Source organism: Xiphias gladius, chromosome 16, assembly GCF_016859285.1.
Source record: "Xiphias gladius isolate SHS-SW01 ecotype Sanya breed wild chromosome 16, ASM1685928v1, whole genome shotgun sequence".
Classification (NCBI taxonomy): Eukaryota; Metazoa; Chordata; class Actinopteri; order Istiophoriformes; family Xiphiidae; genus Xiphias; species Xiphias gladius.
This window is the reverse complement of record NC_053415.1, coordinates 17,533,687-17,558,350: the sequence shown is the minus strand read 5'-3', so window position 1 is coordinate 17,558,350 and position 24,664 is coordinate 17,533,687. Positions and strand designations below refer to the sequence as shown.

The 24,664-nt window shown below is 41.6% G+C and overlaps 2 protein-coding genes across 3 annotated transcripts in view; one reads left to right on the top strand and one right to left on the bottom strand.

Moving 5' to 3' along the window:
• col4a2 (collagen, type IV, alpha 2) overlaps positions 1–9,052 on the bottom strand; it is a 63,393-nt gene extending 54,341 nt beyond the window's left edge. For both annotated transcript variants that reach the window (XM_040148560.1, XM_040148561.1), the window contains exons 1-3: positions 8,859–9,052; positions 8,482–8,603; positions 8,339–8,390 (exon numbers count right to left, since the gene is read on the bottom strand). In XM_040148560.1, coding sequence (XP_040004494.1) covers positions 8,339–8,390; positions 8,482–8,531 — 102 coding nt within the window. In that variant the 5' untranslated portion in view covers positions 8,532–8,603; positions 8,859–9,052. The remainder of the gene's footprint in view (positions 1–8,338; positions 8,391–8,481; positions 8,604–8,858) is intronic.
• A 109-nt stretch (positions 9,053–9,161) lies between these two features.
• Positions 9,162–24,664, top strand: part of col4a1 (collagen, type IV, alpha 1) — a 43,567-nt gene continuing 28,064 nt past the window's right edge. Inside the window, exon 1 of the mRNA XM_040148579.1 lies at positions 9,162–9,381. Coding sequence (XP_040004513.1) covers positions 9,310–9,381 — 72 coding nt within the window. The 5' untranslated portion in view covers positions 9,162–9,309. The remainder of the gene's footprint in view (positions 9,382–24,664) is intronic.

Below are 24,664 nucleotides of genomic sequence, written 5' to 3'. Positions count from 1 at the left end.
GTGGTGCTACAGGAAAAGTCAGGGGCCAACCAGAGTCACTAAGATCAATTCTCTGGGCACATTGGATATGTGTAACAAATTTCAAGGCAATCCTTTAAATAGATACTGAGATATTTCAGTCTGGGCCAAAGTGCTGGCAGGCTGACAAGCAGACATTGCCATCAATGGAGCCATGACATGTCTATAAGAGGAAAAAAAAGTCAGCCTGCAGATGAGATAGAGAGAGAAGGAGAAGCTGGACACAGTCATGTTATCCCAAAGTGCGCATTTAACTTTGTTAACATTCTTCCCATGACAAGAAATAATTCAGTCTAATCAATTAGACCACAGCTGGGATGGAAATTAATGGTCTATGTCCCCAGCCCAGATGAAAAAAAATGTGCTAAGCAGTGAGATCAGTGAATAGCCATGTTTCTGCTTGATGAGATATCATAGTTTTGACATTCTGGAAGGCCTTCATACCCACTGTAGGATATGACTAGTTTCAGTCTGCAACCCCCACCATTCATCAAATTCAAACAAATTACTTTTGAAATTCAATCACTAAGTGGGCACCTGTTGAACCAAACAGGACATAAGAAGGCCCAGAGTAATTCTGTGAGAAAGGAGTACATGTGGTCTTTGTGTAAATACAGCTGAAACAATCTTTCCATCTGAGCTCACCGAATAGACTCACCTCTGCTGAGGAGAGAAGGACGAGGAGAGATGCACGTGTAGGAGGGCGACACGAGGGGCAGGGGGGATAAATGGGGAAGAGAACGGAAATGTGAAATAGACAAGCTTAGAGAGGAAGAGTAAAAAAGAGGAAGGACAGACTGTCTGCCAAATGTCCCTTTGAAAGATAGATGGAGAGAGAGCGAGGGGACAGAAGACAGGGGAGATATAGACCAGGGGCAGAATGATTCTATAAAAGGAAGTGAGAGACTGAGCTGTACAGGGACACTGAAGCCTGGGAGGACCGAGGCTTTGGAATTCTTTCAGCACAGCCTGATGGGACCCCTGTGTCCCTCCATTAATCACTGTGAGATGGTGTAAGGGCAGGGGACAAGAGCAGATACATATACAGTATATAGGGATTTTCCAAAGATGACGTCCACAACGAATGAACTTCTGAACTTCATTCCAAGTGAAATGAAATTCAGTTTAAACTGCTAGAGTTTACAAATGCAAGTTACATTTATAGAAAAACAAGAGAGGTGATAAAGAAGCTTTTAAAAAAGTAAAAAATCAAAATCTGAATATCAAATAAGATTGCATATATTAATGACTCAATCCAATAGGGGGTGACAGCATGTACTTCCAATAGGGGGGGCAATGTACTTCCATCTTACAGGTATACTTTGGATAAGGAACCCACACTCTCAGACATGCAATACTGTAATTGTTCTGTCATTCACAGTCGACAGAAACAACACTGGTTTCTGTTTCGGCATCCAAAAGTTGTCTGAGTTGTCTGATGAATAAATTGTCTTGCTGTGATGTTGTATATACTGTATGTAACTGCAGTAAAAGTCTTGATCTCACTGAGACTTTAACCAACTAACTAACAATATTAAAATTACAACATGGTGAAATTAAACAATATATGGTATCTAAAGTGCAAATACGCAAGTCAAGCAGCTTCCAGCTGCCACCGAGCACTTGTGGAACCTGGACCAGAATCACATGCTGTAGGCAGGTATATAAATGTATGTAATTCCAAAATGCAACTATGCCTGCTTGTATGAATACAGTCTAGATAAGTACTTCTCGGAAAGAAGCAAATGCAATCTGTAAGTGCAACTTCTGTGACAGAGACAAACAGAGAGAGACAGGGAGTTTGTGAGTCTGCACACATACTGCTATATGTATTGTACCAGGGCAGTGGTGCATGTGTGGTGTGTGACCGATGGCTGTCACACATGACTGGGAATGAAAATGAAGCATGAACAGTGATTATCCATAGAATCAAACCACCGGTATTCCCACTTCCCTGTTGCCCTGGATATTGAACTTCGTTTATGTATTTTCACATCATTACAACATCTAAATAATATCATTAAAATGTCTTTATGCCAACAAAAGGACTGATGGAGACATTGATAAAAGAGGATCTGAACAAGCTGAATGTATACAAGTACACTGTATGCAGATTATCTATGTTTGCGGACAGACACCTGTGGAGTCACTGTTGTCCACTTGGGTCTCTGAGTTGACTGTAACGCTAGAGTGATGTGAGGGAAGGCAGCACATGAATGTAAAAAACATGGATCCATGTTCAGAAATAGGATAAACAGCACCCAAGTCACGACAAATGTCCACTGGCAGGCACACATGAATACTTTACAGATATAATATAGATTGCATACACTTTATAAACAGTTTATGGGTTTAGTGTAGTTAATGTTTATCCCATATTCTGTATGCATAAAGTGTGTGAATACCAGAACAGTTTAAAACAGACTGTTTGATACAAAAATTCATAATTTTAGATTTAGCAGATTAGAATTGTAATTGATTTCATATAACATCTTAAACATTGAATAATTTTCATGCTATAGAAAATGACTCAAATCAAACAAACAATACTGCCGTCATTCCCTTCTCATGTTTCTGCATGTCCAGTATGAACAGGACCGGGTTTCCATTGTGAATCTACATCTCAGAAAGCGATCACTGGCGCAAACTATGTGGGGTCCAGTAGCGCTGTAAAGCAACTCTGACACATTTAACTCCACCCCGTTTCCTTTTCCTGTTTAGAGAGCTTCTCTGGATAATCTATTTTCTCCTCACACAATTCTGCGCTCCGGATGTTTCCCATAGAATCCAACTTCACCAAGCCCAGAGATAAACACAGCCCACACACTCTGCACGTGTGAGGAAAAAGAAAATTATTCAAACACTCACACATCAAGTCAATGATGGAGAGCAAAATTGGCTGACTAATTCAATTGACATTCAATTACCTCACAAGAAACTCCAAACAAATCTCATGCAGATTTACTGACATTTTAATGCTCTTTTACAATTCTCTGATTTCAACAGTGTTCGTAATTGTATGCTTGTTTAAAGTGGCATTTCTACACCAATGGGGGCAAACATCCAAGCTCACCAGGCCTTTTCCTCACTGTTACAATGACAAACCACAGAGACTAATCAAATAATCACCACCTCAAAGTCACCTTTCACAACCCCCCCACCCCCCACAAAAAAAATATTCCAGAGGAAACTATATTTAAGCAAACAAAAGACACGCATAATGTACAACTATTCACATGTGAGCATACATGCACGTGTGCACACTAAACAAATGTAATGCAACACAAATGCAGAAAGGTCAGAGGGGTTTATCCCCGAGGTGATGGCAACACCGCAATTCTGCTTCTTCCTCGCTCCACAACACACACTCATACACAACACAGTGACAGGGGAGTCCCACATATGGGCTTCTCATCCAAAGCTGTAGTTTCCTGCAGCACTGCACAATGGGCTCTTCCCCTGATTGTTACAGCCAGGCACTCTCTATATCACAGCCACTATTTTGGCAGGGGATGTGCTTGCCATTTTTCTGCCCTTATCACAGGCAGACATCTTCCTCTCGCCCCGGACACACACTTTCCTCCCCCATAAAACAATCACATTCGAGAGGTCAGTCACGTGTCAGCTTTCCATTCGGTGACCCTATTGGACATCACTCATTCACATCTAAAAAGCAGGTATGTAGTTATATACTTTCCCAAGTGAGTTGTGCGGCTTTTAACTAATGCGACCTGCAATCCGTCATTTGCATCTCTTTCCTATTCTCTTAAGGGAATTCAAGACAAACTCAGATTGATTTAGTTTGACCATGTGGGATACAATGCCTAAAAGGCTTATGTAGAAACAACACTTATCACAATCATCCACTTAGCTGAACAGAGGGCAATTTCTAAAGCAGACGTTGCTGCTGGGCTTCTGTAGCCAAAAGCGTTTCTTCGATGGTCACTGACAAAATTCCCACAACTCACGCATCCACTGCCGGCATCATCCGCTCGTTCCATCGTGCTCAAACACATCTTGAAATATATTCTCAAACACATTAGAATCAAAGCCTGTCAAAGGGTCCTATACGAAACATCCTGTTAACATTACTGCCTCAAGAGCCTTCCTTCCTCCACCAACGGACACTGATAAACAGTATTTGTGTGCATGGGTTATGTGCGTGTGCGAAGAGACACGATTTTGTGCATGCAACCATGCACAGAATCATATTTTTGCTCTCGTGAGCGACAGGGTTAAATTTTCCCACCAAAGTACAGCATCTCCATGTAGAAATCAGAGCAGGAAATATAGAAAATAGGATCCTCTGATGTACTGTCCCCGAGGCCCTGTAATGTGGCACATTAGAGTCAAAGGAGGTTTGACCAAAAAAAGCAGACTTCAGGGGTTTGGTATGCAAACAAACTAGTTTCATGGTGTTGCACTAGGCTGTAATCACAAAATGTGACGGAAGCAGTCGTTTGAAGAATTCATTACAGAGATAAGGAGCAAGAAGTTCATATCCTAAACTTATGCTAAACCTCTTCACAGTGGGCAAATTTCTGAACGAAGTGAGCCTTAGAGCTGAAACGATTAGTAGATTAACTGATTAGCCGATTGACAGAAAAACAATCTATAGCTATTTTGAAAATCAATTATCATTTCAGTGATTTTCAAGCAAAAGTCCCAAAGATTTGGTGCCTCCAGTTTCTCAAAGGTGAAGATTTGATGCTTTTGTGTCATATGTGATAGTTAACTAAATATCCTTGACGTCTGAGCTGTTGGTCAGACAAAAAAAACAATATTTAAAAACATTGCCTTTTCTGTTCTGAAGGCAGGATGAAACTCCTGCCATCGTAGAGAGGGGAGAGATGCAATGGAAAGTTCAAATGGGGATAACGGCAGTCTATCTTTTTCAAGGCATCCATCGTGTTGCACTCAGTTGGACGCATAAAAAGTGATGGAAACAATTTTATAAAGAACTTTAAAAAAGGCTTTGGGAGAGAACTTCAAATGTTGCTTGCTTTTTCACCTCTGCACACCTAGAGAATCACTGTGTGAAGAGGGCGGGAATGTCTGATTCTTTCAGATGCTGTTCAATGAACCTACAAGCACTTTGATTGGAACATATCGAGGCCTTTAAGGTGCTAGGATACTCCCTCTGAATCGCTTGCCAAAGGGTCAGACAGCTCCCTCCACCCCCCGGAGTTCTGCTTGTTTACAAAGGCAGTGGAATGTGAACACTAGGAAAATAACAAAATTAAATCTCACATGCAGAATATCTTGAGAATTATATTTCAATAGGCAGGGGAATTCCAAATGTAAAACGTCACGTGGAGTCAGATGGTGGGAAAGAGTTGTCCAACACGGAGGCGGGGGTCTGGTTGAAAGAAATGAATAAGTCCCGAGGGTCAGATTTGGATTCGATATTAAACAGACACATATTTTCTTAGAAACAGTTGAGATTGAGAAATTCTGCGTTGGAGGGCAAACGTCATAAAGTGACATGTGATTGGTTATTGCTTCCTGTTGCCCTTTTACATGTCAAATCAACCCTCCAGCCATTTCATTACCTTCAGCTCACAACTACTGAAAGTGACTCCTTATTATCCTTTCAACAACTCCTTTGATATGCACAGATGGAGATATTTTTTTCCAAAAAGTCAGATGATGGTTGCACATCACACCTAGAAACAGAAGCTATTTTTACTCAAGTTATTTGTATAATCAGTTAGCTGTTTCTTCATTTGACAGTTAACTTGCCTGCACAGAGCACATGGATGGTGCCAAGCTAAAATTAGCCTTCTGTCTCTCAATATCACCACCTTGGAGCAAAGCTCCACAATACACAAAGGAGCTGAGCTGTGTCACATGCTTTTATTTGAGCCCTGACCAAATTTGATAAAAAGCGAGAGACAACGGGGCCTTTTCATCGCAACCGAGAAAGTAACTTTTCATCTGAGAGCCTCGTGTATGATATTAAATGTCTGACAGAACCATTGAACATCTGACATCCCGCACAAGCATCAACAAACAGAAAAGCAAAACATGCTCACGTGCTGCCAGCTCACAAACATGCACAAACACAGTACACAGGTTGATCCAGAGTCATGTCCTTTGTCTCCTTTCATCTAGCTCACATTTGTGAGCTACATAAAAGGAAAAATAAAGTAGGCCAGGTAAGGTCTGCAGGTCTGGAGAGAAAGGATAAAAAGTATTACACAAAGTTTGGCCCAGTTAGACATTCTAATCACTTAATGTAACATTTGTATTCTCTCTTTCACTTAAACTTTTATGACAACTTTTAAGAGTAGGGTAAAAATCCAACTGAGGCTGTTTGCACATGTAGGCGCGTGAGAAAAGCAACAAATCCAGCAGGAGGGTATTTTCCAATATGGGATCAGTGAAGTGTAATGTCAGCAAACACATGGAGCTGCTCCACTGATAATGAACATGCATTTTGTCCAATAACAGGATACGCACCATGGGTCCATCCACCCAAAGACTCCTCCACACTAAGTGCCTTTCCATTCATCTGTTTTTATGCACATTTTCAATTTGTGCATAAAAAAACAGAGTGGAAACAAAAAAAAAGCTAAATATTGCAAAAAAGTTTTAACACTTGGTTGAGGTGGAAAAGTGGATGTAGCAATAAAAGAAATTTGCAACAAAGTGCAATGGAAGCAGACTTAAGTTGCTTTCACACATGCACTGCATCCCTGAATTTATGTTGACATTACCTGGAGGAGACGCATGTGAAGACGCAAATGTCCAAATTCGTCAGACCGCACATTAAATGGTCTTTACCCTGCCAGCTTCCTAGTACAAAGTTAGGTAATGTCCAATCAAGCCCATGTGTGAATAGAGCTAGTCATTGTCAGGAGAATTCACAGCGAGTGAGAGGGCATCTTGAAGTTGTTTCTATTATGCGACTAGCGCGAAAACGGTAGAATACAAACATCCGAGGGTGAAGAAGAAGGCTCAGTTACACAAAGACACCAACCAAAATGTCTAACTGGAGAGACAACAAGATTCAGGAACTTCTGGCGGTAAAGGCCGACACTGAAATCAACAGACAAATTCAAAGAACGGCTAGAGACTTGGTTGTTTATGATGTATACAGAACACTGTGATTTCCACGGCGTATTTTTTGCGTCATGTCCTGCCTCCTGTATTCTCTGGACAGGTGCCGCCACTCGCCTAAACCAAACACATTATTTCCAGTAGGTGAGAATACATCTGACGCTGACAGCAGATCTCCTGTTGTGTACTACATGTGTGCAAGGGCAACTGGAGAATCAGGTCCGGACATTGCCCGGACTCCACTAATTGCCTGGCAACTCCTCATAGCCCAGAAGTATTCTGGCACATAACTCCCAGCAAATTGTTGTCTTTAAGCAGATGCGATCATGTATAATGTGTTCATTCGTGAGCTTTAGAGGTGCTGGCCGGCAAATTTTGTTATCCTCTGAACAAAGCGAGGCTAGCTGTTTCCATCGGTTTCCAGTCTTTGTGCTAAGCTAACTGGCTACTGGATGTAGCCTTACATTTAATGGAGAGACATGAGAGTGGTATCAATGTTCTCATCTAACACTGCGGGAGAGCAAGTGTTAGATGAGAAATGTATTTCCCGTTCTTTACATGGAGTGAGATGGAAAAGTTTCCATTGTGTTAATGTTACTTTGTTCCTTTAACTATTGGGATGTTATAGACTAACAGACACAAACATAAAGTAATTTATTGCTTAGTGCCTTTCCAAATAAGCAGAGTACGGGTTTAAAGTTACTTTGTGAATATTGAATAACCATGAAATATGAATAATAGCACACAATGACAAATTTATACTCAACAAAGCTCATCAACATGTCAGCATGCCTGCAGAGGTCATGACCCCACTACTCAAGCCCTGTCAGGTGAAGGGGTCAAGCAAAGCACAACATTCTGTAGCCCTACATGATATCCCATTTCTGGTTATTCATTTTGTGAAAGAAAAAAAAAACTCTGGGAATACTCTAATTTCAAATGGTAACATTGCAACATGAGGAATTTCACAAGAAGATGTCTTGAGTTTTGCAGCTTTTTACCAGCTTGCAAAGCCAAGAACCCTCCTACTGGAGGAACTCCCCAAACCGGACACTCCCACAATCAGCACACTGAGGTTTGCGTGTGTCTGCTGAGCAGCTCCAGAGATAGACAAACCAAGCCGAGAGACACCAACAGGTTCATTTTCATTTGGTAATTGTTAACAGGATGCAGTTTTCCAGAAAAAGCTTATACAAAAAAAAATAAATAAAAAAATAAAAAAATAAAAAATCAACACCACGTGGGAGAGAAAACTTACTGCTTGCGCTCCTGAGGCGAGGATGGCAACGCAGATGCACAGAAGCAGCAGCCTGCAGGCAACGAAAATGACAGCGTTAGCAACGCTGATCAGTTAATCCTGCATTCATGCTGCGCAGTGAATTGCGCCCATATAATGTTTACCTCAGATTCTTCAGTCCTCTGTTGTGTTGCTCGTGCATGGTCCCACTCATGCGGACCGCAAACTTTAGTCTCACTCCGCTGTTTCACTTGTAGAGACAACTTCTACAGCATGACTGCCCGACCTAAGGCACGCCACACACACCCCCCATGTTAATAAATCACTGGTAAATCATGAGTCAATACATCCTATCTGCATGAGTAGAGTCTCAATAAATGTACAATTACCCTACATTCACCGTTTTTGCTGTAAAGGAGTACTTCACCGGCTAATTCACATGGAACTGCTCTCAGGGAACACTTGCAATGATAAATCGTTTTTTTTTTTCTCGAGTGTATCTTATTAATTCGGCATCATTTTAATAAAAGGCATTACTTACAGTCAAACCGAGCTTACGCGCCGATGGTGAGATGAAGGAAAAAAGGGATCACGGGGGGTGCGCGGGTTCCCGGACTGGCAAGTTTCAGGTGACCGGTAACTCTAGCACCAAAACCCCCCTCAAATATTGTCACAAAAACAGCAAAGTGTGAAGAGTAGTCCCTCTCCTTTCCGAGAAAAGTCAAAGTGTTTGTAACAACTGGGTTGAGTCCCTTTGCATGGGTGAGGGTGGTCGTTTTTGGGAGGGGGTGTGGTGCAACAGAAACAAGAACAAGTTGCACTGATCAGAACCTCACATCGTTCCGGACCAAGATGCAGCCAAACGTGCTGCCCGTGCTCCGTCGATAAACCGCGAATTACCTGAAGAAATCTCACCAGAGGCGCTCAACAGGTGGTTGTTTTGTGGGCACTCTGCACTGTTGCGCACAGAGCCTCCACTGCGCACCGCCACGATGCTGTTACCGTCCGGCACCCTGCTACTGCTGGCGGCTCTCTACTCAAGTGTAGACTTGACAGGGGCTGAGGTAAGTGGGCGAAGGATCGATAAGGTTTTTGGCTGTGCTTACAGGTATACGTGCGCGTACGTATACCTGTAGACACAGCCGAAGCCTACCACCTGAACTGTATCTGATTATTATAACGTGAGCAACTTTCAAACTGAGCGCAGCTGAGGATTCGTTTAGGCTCTCTTCATGGGGACTATTTAATGCCATGCACACATGTAAAGTCTGCGTGCAACCAGCTCTGCCTTATCTCTGATATATTCAGTCTGATGAAACAGTTCATTAGTTGTGTTCATTGCCGTTAGTCCCATAGTAGCTTAAAATGACCAACAAACATCTGTTTCAGCATCACTGACAAGCAGGTTATGTATTCCAGATGTTTATATTTTTCAATCTGTGGTAATTTTTTTGTGTAATTCTTTTTCTTTTTCTTTTTTCTTTTTTTTTTTTTCTGTCATGCTGCTCTAAACACTTTGAGTTGGGTCTACTCCCAGTCCAGCCTCCTTCAGGTCTGCTGGAAAAGAGCAGAGAGAGAGAGAGGAGGGAGAGGGTGCGGCAGAGAGCCTACAGTAGCTCAAGTGTGTGTGTGTGTGTGTGTGTGTGTGTGTGCGTGTGTGTGTTAAGAGAGAGGTATAGCGAGGTAATGAGAGAGACAGAGATGTTTATGCAGTGAAAAATTGGTATGTTTCGATAGTTCAATAAACTTTTCTTTTTAGAATAGAGACAAACTTCTTATGGTCCGCTTTCACTGTCCAGACAGCCAGAGAAGTTATAACTGTATAACATCCATCAAGCAAATTGATATGATACAAAAGACAATGTTTATTTGATATTTGATTTTAAACATGTTTTGAAATCTAAATTTAAGTAATTTAAGGAATTTTGTCATCAGTGAGAATGGAAATTAGCAATTGTAGGGGGAGTAACATAAGCGAAACAGAGTTTTGTGTTGCTGATGCGCTTGATTATGATTTTTCAATTCATCACCCACAAAGAGGAATGTGCCGATCCAACTGTTATTTACTGATACTGATTGGACTTCCTCAACTCAGGATGTCGAGTTTAGGAATGATACCGTCCCAGCTGAAAAACCAGTGCTGTCATTTTCCCACGTTCAATCCACAAACCTCTCTGTTTGGAACTCATTACAATAATTTTATGTAGTTGGTGACCTGCCATGACTGAACAGATGTTACTGATACCAGATGTGGATCTGCAGACTTTGACTATTTTGATGCTTTGCAGATTTAGTTTCCACACATTCAAAAGTAGATAATCCATGAATGAGTTTGATGGAAAACGGAAGTGGAGGAGAAGAACTTGCTGCTTGTGCTTCAAGTCTCCACTGAGAACTGAAACACTTTAGAGACTTTCTGCCTCTGAGATGCTTGTTGTCAGATGTAGTGTTTTATTTTAAAGCACAGGTGGAGTTTCTAATGAAAAACACGTCTCAGACTAGAGTGGCAGAAATCCAGAGGAGTTGGAACAAACATTGGTGGCATGTTCGAAGCTTTTAATCATTTCTTTTATTGCATGGTGGAGCAATATGTGATGTTTCAGACAAATAAACACCTCACATGGAAGCCTGGCATTATCATGTGGAGAGTTTCTCCATCTTCCGGGATGTTTTAAGTATTTACACCGATCAACCACAACATTAAAACCAGTAACTGGTTTTAATGTTGTGGCTGATTGGTGTATTTTCAGCTGTGATGGATAGTAGCCGCGAGATGTCATCATAAAATGCTAAAAAAAAAATCACTTTGAGAGAAACTATTCAGGATATTGGTTGCAGGTGTCAACTCAAGAACGACATGTGATTGACATGTTGAAAAAATACAGTATGCCACAAGAAACTTCCCCTATAGCTTGTCTCCAAGTACTACATTGTGAGTTCAGTAAAGCCCACTCAAATTTTCATACGGCCATCCATTTTCCAGGTTGCGCTGGCAGCAAGTTTAGTAGAGTGGCTTTGACTTCCCTTTCCCAAGATGTTTTATCAAAAAAACAACCATCCTTCACTTTATAACTCACAAAAATCTGCATTTCTCCATTGAGACTGAGCTTTGATTCAGGGAGCTGCGTAGGATAGAAGTGTATGATGCTGGGGGCCAACATATCAGGTTAAACAAAGCAGCACTGCCTGCCTGGATTTAGAAGCACAGTCCTCAGCCCAGGACATCTGGAATGAGGAGAGGAGAGAACAATAGCGGAGGTGTGTGTCTGGCTGAACATCTTGCCACTGATCAGATGACACTAATGAAACTGGAGTAATTCAACATTCTGATTTTCAGACATTCTGACATTCGGATCCACCCATGGGAGGTCCAGAACAGGAAGTTTGTGATCCTGTCCGGGGCTTTCATCTATCCAAAGCTGCACAGTGAACAGAAAGGGGCTCCGCTTTTCAGTTACATCCAGAACACTGACACAGATACTATAGGCTAAAATGTAGTCGTATTTATTTCTCAACTCAATATCTTCTTGCTTCTGTGACCTGCTCTTGCTTAAATTGGCATCTGGTATAAGAAATAAATATTGGGCTCATGTCCACATGGCGCTTCAGTGTGTTTATCTCTTCATTGTCTCCACATAAACAGAGATGTGATCTAAAGTCAGTATCATAGCCTCTTGTTTGGGCTCCTTCTCAATCGGTAGAGCCAAACTAAGGTCAGTAGTGAATATATAGTCTAAACAATTCACGGTGAGCCAATGATGCATGCAAACATTTACAGATATGATAACCCAAAGCAGGTCCGGCTGATTTCAGAGAGGCAATAATGAAAAAATAATATAAGATTGCCTTTACCTCTATATTTAAGGATGAAGCTCCAAGGTATAATTTAGATCTATGTAAAGCTTTTCACAGCATCATCTGATCCTGATTGAATATCTCCACTGTTTATATAATATCAACAAAGTAGAGTTTCTCTCCCTTGGTGGTCATTTAATCTGGTCAGAATTAATCATTAATCATTCTCAGAGGAACATGAGGAGGAGGAGAATGAGGAAGAAGAAGGGCAGATTAGCAGATTCCTGGAGTGAGAGTTTGTGTGTGGGATGTTGGACGGAGGGATTGGGAAAGCCATTTTTGGGAAAGACGAAGTTCTCTGTGCTGCCAGGTGGTTCTTGCTACTAGCTCGACCATGGTGTTCCAAGGCAGGGTGAACCACAGGGAGGATGAGCACAACTCAGATATGGAGGAAGCAACTCTAAGAGCTGTTAATCCCCATACACCCTGAGGAATGTGTGTGTATTGTTGGTTGAAAGCTGAGAATTGAGATCGAGACTCGATCTGTTGGTCCTGCTGCCCAAAGTGCAGACAAGGCTGCTTGTTGTTTGGTCTAGGCCTGATCCTGAAGAGCAACCTCCTCCCCAACACCTCCCACAGAGACAACAGCTGACTATGTCACTGTGACTGGCCAGCACCAGGCGATACACCCTGGGAAGACACAACCTCCCTGACCCCTGTCCCCAGTGTTGTAAAAATGCCTACATTTGGAAGAGTTGTGATTGTGTTATTCTCTGTATTTTGACAGGCGCTCTGGGCGGGAAAGATAATTCTTCTCTGACCTTGATGCTCAAGTAGTGTGGCAGGTATGCCCCACTTTCTGCCTGTGTGAGTGTGTATGTTTCCCTGTGTGTGTTCCCTGTCTGTGCCAAGTAAGGAGAGGATTAATTGCGGTTAAGAACGGTAAAGCCCTTTTGAATTCCCTGTGGTCCAAGCATCATCGAGGAGGCATTTAATTCAGATTTGTTACAGCTGCATTTTACTTTTTACATATAACACACTTCTTTTGTCCCATGATAATATTTTCACTTTAACTACCCTGAGAACAACTTGAGTGTGACCCTTAAGATCAGTTACTTCCCCCGAGGTGTATTGTTATGGTGGAAATGCAATTTAGCCGTTAAACTGTGAAAGTGGTGAGTCATAAATGTCATTGGTGGTTTGGATGGAGATGGTGTAATGGATATGTCTTTCCGACAGGGAGGTGGGAGGTGGAGGTGGAGAGTGATGGAGAGGGAGGCTGGTAGAGGAAGGAGATGGAGGTGACGAGGTTATGAGCCCCAGAAGTGGAGGAATGTGTGTCAGAGCCAGAGATGATACCCCATAGCAAATCTTGTAGTCTCACTCTCTGATCCTAGACCCGATCTTCCACCAACTGTTGCCAAATTGTCCAACTGATGGAGGATAATCCAGACAGTCATGATGGTAACATTAGAAGAGTCATTCTGTTTGTTATTTTTTTGTATTGGGCCACATGGGATGAAGATTGAAGTTTTGGCTATCTTCTACTTCACCTGTTCTCTTTGTCAGTTTTTGGCCTGAAAAGCATCCGTCTGCTTTACATACAAATGGCAGGTGCAATACAAAGGAATAGTCTTCAGTTGAAGTTTCCGTAGAATGCATGGTTTGATTACTTTATTGCAACCCTCTTATTATACTTAAGGTCTGTTGTTACTCTGTGTGCCTGTGTTTGTGTTACCTCTACTGGACAGTGCAGTTCTTGGTCTGGGTGTGTCTGTGTATGGATGTGTGTCTGTGAGTTCACAAATTGAAGCTTACAAATTGATGGCTTCAGTAATCTGCAAAAGGTGAAGGTTTGTGTATTCCACACATTGGTGTCTTGTATAAAAAAAGGTAATTATTGCGTTTATTCCCACGTGATCTGACTAGATTGGACGATGCCTTTGTGAGCATCTGCATGTTGCTGCATCTTTTAAATGCCTTGTAATGCAGCAGAAAGTCTGCTGAATTCATGTGGTACAGATTAAGGTAAAAAAAACAACTATTTGCCTACTCAGAAGTTAGTCAGAACATTTTTTCAAACTTTTTCTTTGAAGCTCCGAAACCCCATTAAATGAATGCTGGTGACCCCATAACTAAAATATTTTTAAGGGCATTTTTGCCTTTATTTGACACAGACAGGAAACACACAAACATTAGCAGCTGAATGCAACTCAGCCAACTGAGTCTCAGGTATTAGAGCTTCTCATCAGCACATGAAACATCAGAGCCACTACTTGTTCATCCTGTGTAACATCCATATATAATTAAGTAATTTTCATGCTTCACTTGGAATTGTTGCTGCTTTTCTTCCATGGAGAGCTGTGGAGAAAGACTGAGTAAGGATCATCTTGATAAGTCAGCTTTTCCTCAGAATTCAAGTAAGTGTGTGTGTGTGTGTGTGTGTGTGTGTGTGTGTGTGTGTGTGTGTGTGTGTAAAAACACATAACATCCCCATGGCAACAATAAAAACACAAATTGGTCTTGCACTATTCTATTTTTGCCATCAATGCCACTCTTGTTCCCTTATATAAATACACTTGTAGAGATGGATCTTCTCAGATAAACACCATAGAGTTTGTCCCTTCTTCCTACATGACAGACTTACATTTATGACTTATTAAGTTATTAAAACTTTTACATTTTATGTATTATTTTTGCTGTATCTCACAATGCACAAGACACGACCCAGGGTATCTGTAACAAAGAGGCAGTTTGTTAATATAAAAGTTCATCCACATCAAATACAGATCAAATCATAAGCAGCTCAAAAGAATCGCTGACCTTCACACCACACTGCAGAACTGAGTGTTCCTGATATGATGGGACATCGGGAGTTCAGTCAGGGCTGTTGGGGTCTGGCAAATTGTGAAGGATCACAGCACAAAACAGATGTATGAAATTCTTCACGTTTGGTTAAACATTACGACATTTATAGGTTCTCGCCTAAAATTAGTAACAGTTACTGTATGATCACTCTATGATGGAAATCGGTGGAAGATTTCATTTTAATCAAGCCCTCCATTATCTAGGTAGTTAAATCATAGAGCTGAAGAAATACTGTAAGCGAACGAGGCAACACGTGTACTAAGATCATGAGGGCATTTTTAGAGAAAATAGGCGGATGGGTTGAGACATGACACAGTTGGACAGGTTCATGGTGCAGGAACAGGTGGACCCTCTCATTTATACTCGACCCTTTATTTGTAAACTTCCCAATTTCCAGTTTGAGGACTACACAGCAGGTGTTCCCAACTGGTATGCCCAAGAATAAGATCCAGCAGTGGCCACAGATTACATGAGTTTTTACAATTATAAAACAAATTTTGAAATTGGATTGAATCACATATTTGAGGAGAAATTTCACAGATTGTCTTCTCACAAATAATAATCATTCTCAAGATTACAAGACTAGACTAGAAAATAAGACATCACACGCTGCAAGATTTTTCTGCCAGAGAGAGCTACACACCTACAGGTTACTCTGTCACACGCATTTAACGCTCTCTTTTGAGAGTGCAGATGAGATTATTAGGAGAAAGACAAGGGACAAGGTCAGTTTGTGTGTTGAGTGCGTAACCGATGGATTTAACGATGGCAGATTGAGCCACGATCAATACAGGAAAGCTGGATGTCACCAGTGCTGAAGATAAAGAGACATTTAAAACCACATGATATCACAGATGGGACAGCCACATGCTTCATATTTGTCCGATTAAAAGTTAACCGATTACTTCTCTTGCCAGAGTGTGGGGTATGTGGTGTGTGGCTCCTTTTAAGAAGTCTGAGCATTAAATGAATGCTCAGCTCAACATGACAGTGAGATCTCACGTGGCTTAATCCAGTTTTTAACTTTGTCTGTGCCCTACACCTCTCACTGCAGACCTCACTTATTCCTGCATACTCTCCTCATCTTAATTGACCTAGAGTTACTCTGAATTTTTACCAGACATGGTAGCACTGGACTGTTAGTGCACTAAACATACAGAGGAGGACTGATAGAAATAGCAGAATGTGAGTCAGATCCAACTGTAATTCGGAGGACCTGAGAGTGACTGTGCATCCATACCTAGAGCCTCGAGACTCTTTCCCTGAAGAACAGATGCTTTATTCATCTCCTTCTGTGTTGTTCATTTATGTAGCTGTTATTCTAATATAACATAATATGATCAGATAACTTTGAGTAGGAAATAAACTCAGCTGGGCACATGGTGTGGTTCACATTAGGAGAAGAGGAGATATGCTAATCTTTCAATGCATAGCTGAGTCTAGGGGTAGATTAAGACATTTAAGCTGATATGCGAGCAGAACTGTTGTCAGTGTTCGGCATCTCTAAAGCCTCAGGGCTGTGAAATTTGTAAGTTACAGTCCCTCCATATGTTCAAATGGCAGTGATGTAATGGTGATGTAGGAGATAAGGCCTGATATGGAAACTGGAGAACAATAGAGAGCAGCTCTGTCTATTAGATAGAAATCAACTGAAGTGTATGGTCTGTTAATGGGGCCAAAGGGCTCAATTATCCCTTATTTTGTTGCAGACTTGGAAGTGAAGTGCTGGGCTAAAAGCTGTCTTTCTCTAGTCCTTGGAATTTCCTCTTTTTCTCACACTTATTCTAATTCTTGTAGTGCCGCCTTGTATAACAGTGATGGTAATGCTTCTTTGTATAAATTACTAACTCACATCCCAGATGCTTCCCTGTAACGTGTGTCTATGCTTCAGACAGAGACTTGGTTTTTCTTTTTCAAATTTAGTTTTTAAACTTTAAAACCAAAGAGTTAAAACTACTTCTTTTGCTGCTTTTTCATATAGGTTGTGAAAAAAGCGAAGCAACACAACTGGAAAACAAGGAGCTTGTTTGATAATATTCCAGGTTGGATGTAGGTGGTTGGTACTTGAGTCACAGAGGTCATTCCTTGTCTTCACGTGCTGACGTTATTCCCAGATACCAGAGCACACTTGAGAGAGGCGCAAGGCTGACCCAACCCCTTCTTGTCTTTGTGAGCATAAAAGGCAAGGAAGAGGCCTTCCTCCTCAGAGAAAGAATGGCTTCCTAAATCCCACATCCTGTGGCACAGTGCTACACATTCACGTAGGAGCCACAAGCAGAGCTGAAGCACTCAGAGCTCTGCAGCCACTCACACGAACTGAACTGGCTTTTTCTCAGAGAAAACAAACGTCTTAACAAAGCAATTGTTGCTTTCTCTCCCTCCTCCCGTCTTCTCTCTCTCTTTCCACCCCCCCTCTGACCGTTTTCTCCCTCTCACTGCCTCAATACCAGACTTGTTCGCAGAGAAAAAGCGCGAACTCTGTTCTAGTTTATTGTCAGATTTTATTTCTAGGCCGCCGGCATCCAATACCGATGCAGCTGAAAACAAGCAAACCGAAGAAAGAGGTGCAGAGGTAGAGGGCTTCAGTTTGATGTGTTTGTTTATTAGTAGTACATGGACTGATCCTGTGCCTGTGGGATTGTTGAGGAATGTTTTTTTCTCACTATGTGGAACAATAACTGCTCCAGACCAGTGATATGTTGGCAAGTGAACAGAGCCCTCCACACATCCAAAAAGTCCAGACCTCACTACTGCAGCAAGATAAACCTCACAGCTAGCCAGATTTGTGTTCTTAAATTTTAGTGTTCTGTGGCAGGGACACAGCATCTCCTGCATTTGAGGGCTGAAAAGTGTGTTTTATCCTCAACACATATTCAGCTTCAGGGCAAGACTGCAATCATGGGTGGAGTGCTGGTGTGTGTGTTTGTGCAGTAGTTAGAGCTGGAAATTCCCCTCTAAGACCAAAAGATTAAGAGGAGTCTGGCTTAATTTGTTAACAAGGTAACATTTTGTTCACATGCACATCTTCGCGCGCACACACACACACACACACACACACACACACACACACACACACACACACACACACACACACACACACACACACACTCGAATTCTGAGGAAGAGCGGAGTTATCAACATGACCCTTATATCAAAAGCTCTGTTTGAAAGTCTAAATCCCCTCTAATGGACTGACCAGAGGTTAAGGGTCAACAGGATGAGCCTATGAGGGTCATGTGACTGGTCAAGATGGGATGCAGATAGACTAGCTGATTAAGAGAGGTCAGGGACCTTTGTAATCTAAGGCAGGGATATTGTATAGGATCAATTTGAAGCATTGTAGTGCTGTGGAATTTTCCTAAATGCAGTTGAGTGAAAGGTGGCCAGATGTGTTTGGTGTTGGCCAAGAGAACCACAGCACTTTTTTTTGGCTCTCAGTCTGATCTCTGCATGAGTTTCACACCTCTCATTTCTCAACATGTACGGTGAGTGATCAGCAGGGAAAAGTTTTCTGGAGTCCCTTACACCATTTTGGAGTCATCCCACTAGCATTTGTAGATCAGCCAGCTCCAGGATTTCATATTACTGTACACATACAGAATACAAGCACAAACACATGTTACACTGTGCGGACCAGCAGAGCCTGAGAAATTGTCTAAAATAATTTTCCCATTTGCTGAGTCAATTTTGCATGTGGGTATTCCTGGGTGGACCATTAACATGGCTGGCGCTGTCTTGCTAAAGAGGCCTGTACAGCGATCCTGCTTCATGTCGCAAGTCCGCTGACATGTTCACCAACTTATGCAGTCCCAGAGAATGAGCTATGTTTTTGCTGCTCTGTCAGAAAAATTACTGTAAGTTAGTGCTCATGCTAGGCCCCAGTATTTGATGAGTTGCTCAAGTCAAGCGTAGACCTGCATGGCGTTGATAAGATGTATTTGTATTTTATGTTTTTTTTTTGTTTGAGATACAGTTTTCTTAACTTTGAGACCCCGCCACTTAAAGCTGTTATGGTCTCCAGGCCCCAAATTTGATGGTAGGCAACGTTAACCTGGTCACACATGAGCAGACTAGCAACTGACTAATGCATTTGCTAACTTTATTCATTAACTTGTGCGTGTGTGTATGTGTGTGCATATGTTTGCTCTCATATTTACCTTTGGGCAGAGACTTTCTCTCAGTCATCTCATGTATTTTCTTCCAATTTAAGATTTTCCCAGGGAAAAATAAGTGTAACATAAGGATGTTGCCTAATGAAGCTTGCTACTTATGATTTCAAGGATTTTCGCAATGCCTGGTTTTCAGTTTTTCTGTTTGTGTTTATACTCTGTGGGCATCTGTGTGTGTGTGTGTGTGTGTGTGTGTGTGTGTGTGTGTGTGTGTGTGTGTGTGTGTGTGTGTGTGTGTGTGTGTGTGTGTGTGTGTGCGTGTGCGTGTGTGTGTGTGTGCTTGTACGTGTGCAAGTGTCTGTGTGAGAACAGCTCTCTGCAGATGCATCTGCTTTTGGTTACCAAAGCCCTGAATTATTTCTGTGGTATAGATGAATACCTGCTGTCTGCAGCTTGAACAGGACATGTTTTACATCAATCTGGTCTCAGTGAAAAAGCACTACATGACTCCTTAACTAAAGGAAACAGAAAACATAACTCTTAACCCTGTGTCTTCTTTGTGCAGTGAAGTTGGCATTTGTTAAATGAATAGTTCAACATTTTGGGAACTGTGCTGATTTGCTTTCTTACCTTGAGTTAAATGAGGAAATTGATACTACTGTCATATTTGATCAATATCAAGCTGCAGCCAGCGGGTGGCTAGCTTAGCTTAACACAAAAACTGGAAACGGGGAAAAAGCACTGTCCCCCCTTAACAACCTGTAAAACCACATGTCGTCTTGCTTTAGAAGTGCTAAACACAACAGCTAGCCTGACAGTTATATTTTATCTTTATTTTAATTTTAATTTCAGTGGAATGTACAGCGCATGCCTTAAAATATTACTATTATTATTCAATTAATTGTCATGACTGGTTTAATGTACAATTGCCTTTTTTGGTATATTATGGTTTGATTTAAGGCTAAATTTCCCCACTAAGTTAGTCAAATGTTAAATGGTGTTTTCAAACATTAATTTCATGCACTGAAAAGAAGGGAACATGAACTATGTTTAGAGAATCTGGTTCACAGGAGCAGTTAATATGAAAAATTGGCTTGGCTTATCTTGATATCAAGTGCGGCATTAAAACACGCTGTTTCTCATCATACCGTTCCAGTTTGTGCACGTGCAGTTCACCCTCACACAGACACACACTCATGCTTATTTACAGAGCCAGTTGAACCAGGAGCCTTGTCTTCCAAGTAAGGCAGTCAGACATAAAAATCCCCTCCTCCGCTTCTGTTCTCTCACCCCAGCCTCTCAGAACCAGAGAAGGCCAGGAATGTCAGAGCAGCACAGTTCAACTCAGCATAGTCTGAAAAAACTTGTCCGTCCTCCTCCATTTATCTTTTATTATTTTAATTTCTTGCTATTTGTCTGTCCCTCTGCTGTTTCAGCATGTGTAGCCGAGGACTGTTGTGGGAACATTAGAGTTGTGGTCAGTAGCGCCTGTGATCTTACTGACCGCGAAGAAAAAACACAAATAAATACCTCAAAGCCACAGAAAAGCTGGAATGAGTCAACAACCCCGAGACACTGATGTCATGCAGTTTTTGTGACATCAGAATCCACTGACTAGTAGCAGAAGTACGACATGTGTAGGTGTGTGTGTTTTCTAGTTTGCGCACATGTGCTTGTAGCTGTTGCTGCTTCATCTGTTACAGATGGTTGGATGTAGGCAGTCCGCGATATAACTGTCTCATTCAGTGCCGCTTAATGAGCCCTGCTGCCAAGTGGGATCATTTGGACGTTTATGGAGTAAAACTATCCCGATTGTCTCCATATGGAAGCCATGATCCATGCCATGACCAGGTCTTTATGGAGTGACTTACACAGGTTATACATCTATGCCAGTGTAGTTAATTGACTGTAACAGAGCAGAATCCTGTTTGATGGCTCATAATGTTGGTGCTGTATAAGTTATCCGTGTAGAAATGAGATTGACTTTAAAGGGACACAGGAGCATGTAAAGTGCTTTATAACTCCACTTGTTATTTCAATGGGACTGACACAATCTACAAAAGAACCCAGATGTTTATGTGAAAGTTCACGGATACGATCAATTTAGCAATGCTGCACAATATTTACTGGTGGGACACAAGGCCGAAATCTCATTGGATGTCATTAAGAGTAATTATATCAACCAACTTGAAATCAACCCAGACAGCCAACCGCCCAAAAGACAGAACAAAATGTAAACCCAAAACTAAGTGATGCAACAATATGGCTAACTTGTGTACTTCTTTTCACATAGGGAAGCTGGTGATTGAGTACACATGGTTGAGAAGTCGTGGCAGTTTCAGTGGCTGCATTACACCAAGGCAAAACAATCCAGTCACGGGGACAGTGATAGTCTAAATCTCAGAAATGTCTGGGCTTTTGCTGGTACAAACACATGCAAGAAATCAAGGCAGCAAAATATAACTAAGGTGGCCTCTATACATCTCCAGCACGCACAGCTTTGTGGCTCACAGTATAACAATGTGGTTGCACTGGTGTTGGCGTAAAACCCTGAATTATTGAAAGTTAAACCTGCATTAGTCAGTTTTTTCATCAGTCAGTGTTTTCCATCCAACTCAACAACAAAAGTAACGTATACATTTGACATTTGATTTTGATTATGGCCCTCCTGGCTGACTACCTTCACTAGGTATAGTTTATAACCTTGTCTGAGCTTTTTGCTCAACTGGAACAGCTGGAAATGAGACTGATAAAAGTGGAGAGATTGGGATGTGAAAACAAATCAATGAGCTCAAAGATGCTACACCATTTCTTATACTAAATGACTGTAACTGGAAAAATGCCCATGTGATACGGATAACACACACCTAGCGGTGAAGCCTCATATTCAGCAAAACTTCGGAATTAAGTTGTGCTAGGAGGGAATTTCCTCTCGGGCCAGTATGGAAAGGACAAATTATTCCAGCAACAAAAAACTCTTCCTGTGTCAGTGTCGACATTTAGGTATTGTAACCTATGCTTTAACTGTACAAAAGAGATTAACTGTGGTAAAAGGTATCGTAGAGTAGTTACAGTGACTATGGTGACACGTGCCTTGATGAGAAGAAGGGAGTGCATACTTTAGAATACAGACTATAAATGTAAAACTGACTTAGTATTGTTATCTGTTTTCCCCCCTCAATGAAATCCATATCAGTGTGGAAGGAAGGCTCCTCTCTGCCCCCACCCCACCCCCCACTGCTGAAAAGATAACTGAGAGGAAATTCTCCAGTCAAATCATTTTCTTTGGCTACATTTTCACACTTCTAGGCCAGGAAAACTTGTCGCTTGTTTTCCGAAGTCAACAAACAGTGTTATGCAGCACGACTTAGATACGTGACTCCGGCTAAGGATGATAACTGAATACCTGAAGATTGGTTGATGTGAACAAATTGGCTCTTTATTACTGTGTGTGTGTGTGTGTGTGTGTGTGTGTGTGTGTGTGTGTGTGTGTGTGTGTGTGTGTGTGTGTGTGTGTGTGTGTGTGTGTGTGTGTCTGTTTTTATTTGATTTGGGGTTGTTTGTGTGTATTTGTTAGTGACAGAAATTCATTTAATCCGATTCATACAGTAATAAGTACCACCCTTGAAATGCTTTGACTTGATCTCATGATGTTTGTCTGATTGCTATTATTTTAGAAGGTCATCTAAATGTAAGGCTTTTATTTTTTTATTTGTTTGTGTGTGTACTGACTATGAATATACATGTGTGTAAATTGAGAAGAGGGATGTAAAATGACTAATCCTCCCACACTTACCCCAGGGGTTTGTGAGATACCTCAGCAGTAGTGGGAGGTTATGGCAAGAATGTGCTGGGAATGTGATGTAGTTTTAAAGAAAGGTCTGTAGATGACATTGACCAGACGTTTGTGTGATCTTTATTTTCCCTTAACATGGAAGGAGAGACACAGCGAAACACCCACAGCTGTTGTAAATGTAGGCTAACTGTGGAGTGATGGGAACATTTCTGCCCCCATGTGGCAACAATCAGGACTGCTGTAATACCATTCATGTAACCTGTTTTCAAAACGTATACAGCAAGGTAAGATTTGAGCAAACATTGTAAATTCTGCACACAAGAGAAAAGAGTTGAACATTTTAGGCAACACTGAAGTACACTTGCGATGTATGGAGGTTGACTGCACTACATGAGAAGTGGATTTGCCCAATTTGTCAAGAAGAACAGAGGCAGTGAGTCATACAGTCACAGAAAGCCAAAGGACAAACTGAACGACTTTACCCTGCAGGCTATGTAGATTTGGGACAATCCCATTGCCTTGACAAAAGCTCAAAATTGTGCAAGTAACTTTTTTGCCTTTTCCCCTACATTGTTTCTTATTTAGTTAAATTGCCTCAAGTCTGTAACAGGATATTTAATGAAAAAAATGATGTCAGGAAGGCAGTTTCATTCTGTGTGGTTAAGATATGGTACTGTATTGACCGGTTGTGGATAAGTTAGTTCTTGACCCTGAAGGCATGAGTGATACAACAAAGATTTCAACATGAACACAGCACAGAAGCTGATCATAAGCAAGCAACAACTGCAGAAAAGACTAGCGACTGTTACAAATCGAGCAGCCTAAGCAGTTAGAGTAGAGATGAAAGTTCACTCTTGACCTCGGAGGCAGTGGTTGTCAAAACAATTTCAACTCACGGTCCATTTAATAACTGCTGTGGAGCTTTAGATTGTATCTCACAATCTTCCTCAGCAGATGTAGTTTGCTCAGTTGTAATGGAATTGTAAACATTCGTATGTAAATACAGTATCTAACTCCATCAGCTTAGGAAGATAGTGTGATAAGATTGAAAACTCTAGAAACGCTACTAAATGAGCCTTGTCAGTTGCTGTTTCCATGGTGTAACTTTTCAAATTTTACAGCGCAACTATTAAGTGAACATCGACAAGAAGCCCATAAAGCACTCATGAAAAAACATTGGCAGTTCTTTGGCAACTGGGCAAACTCTCTCTGCTCAGAAAGATTGTGTGATACGATTGAAAGCTCAAGAACTACTATAAAAAATGGACTTTGCTGTGAGTTTGTTTCTTCAGTTAAGTTAGGGTTATACTTTCCACATCTGCCAGTACGTGAGGGTCTGCTAGGGTCCGTGTGATGTCGATTTCCTCATCAGAGGGTGGACACGAGGCTCTGTGTAGACGTCCATGTACCCTCCGCTTTGTTGTGTCTGTGCAGACTTGTCTGCGCCAGTCTGCGCGGCCACTATGCTACAAGGGAACCAACTGCTCATGTGCTCCTCTAAGCGGACTCCGAGCAGACTACAAAAGAAGTATAATAGGAACACCTAAACGTCCAGCTGTCTCTGTGTGTCCGCAAGGGAGTATAATTGAGGCCCTAGAGTACTGCATTTCCTTTATTTCTGTCCCCTAAGGTGAGGTGAATGACTACACTAAGTTGAAATCTGGGAAACATCGGTATAGATTTATAATGCCCTATCCATGCAAGCTATTCTGTAACAGGCAGTGCTTGGCAGTGCTTGCCTCAGCCCTGATTCTGCTGCTATTGCTATGGCTCTTGTGG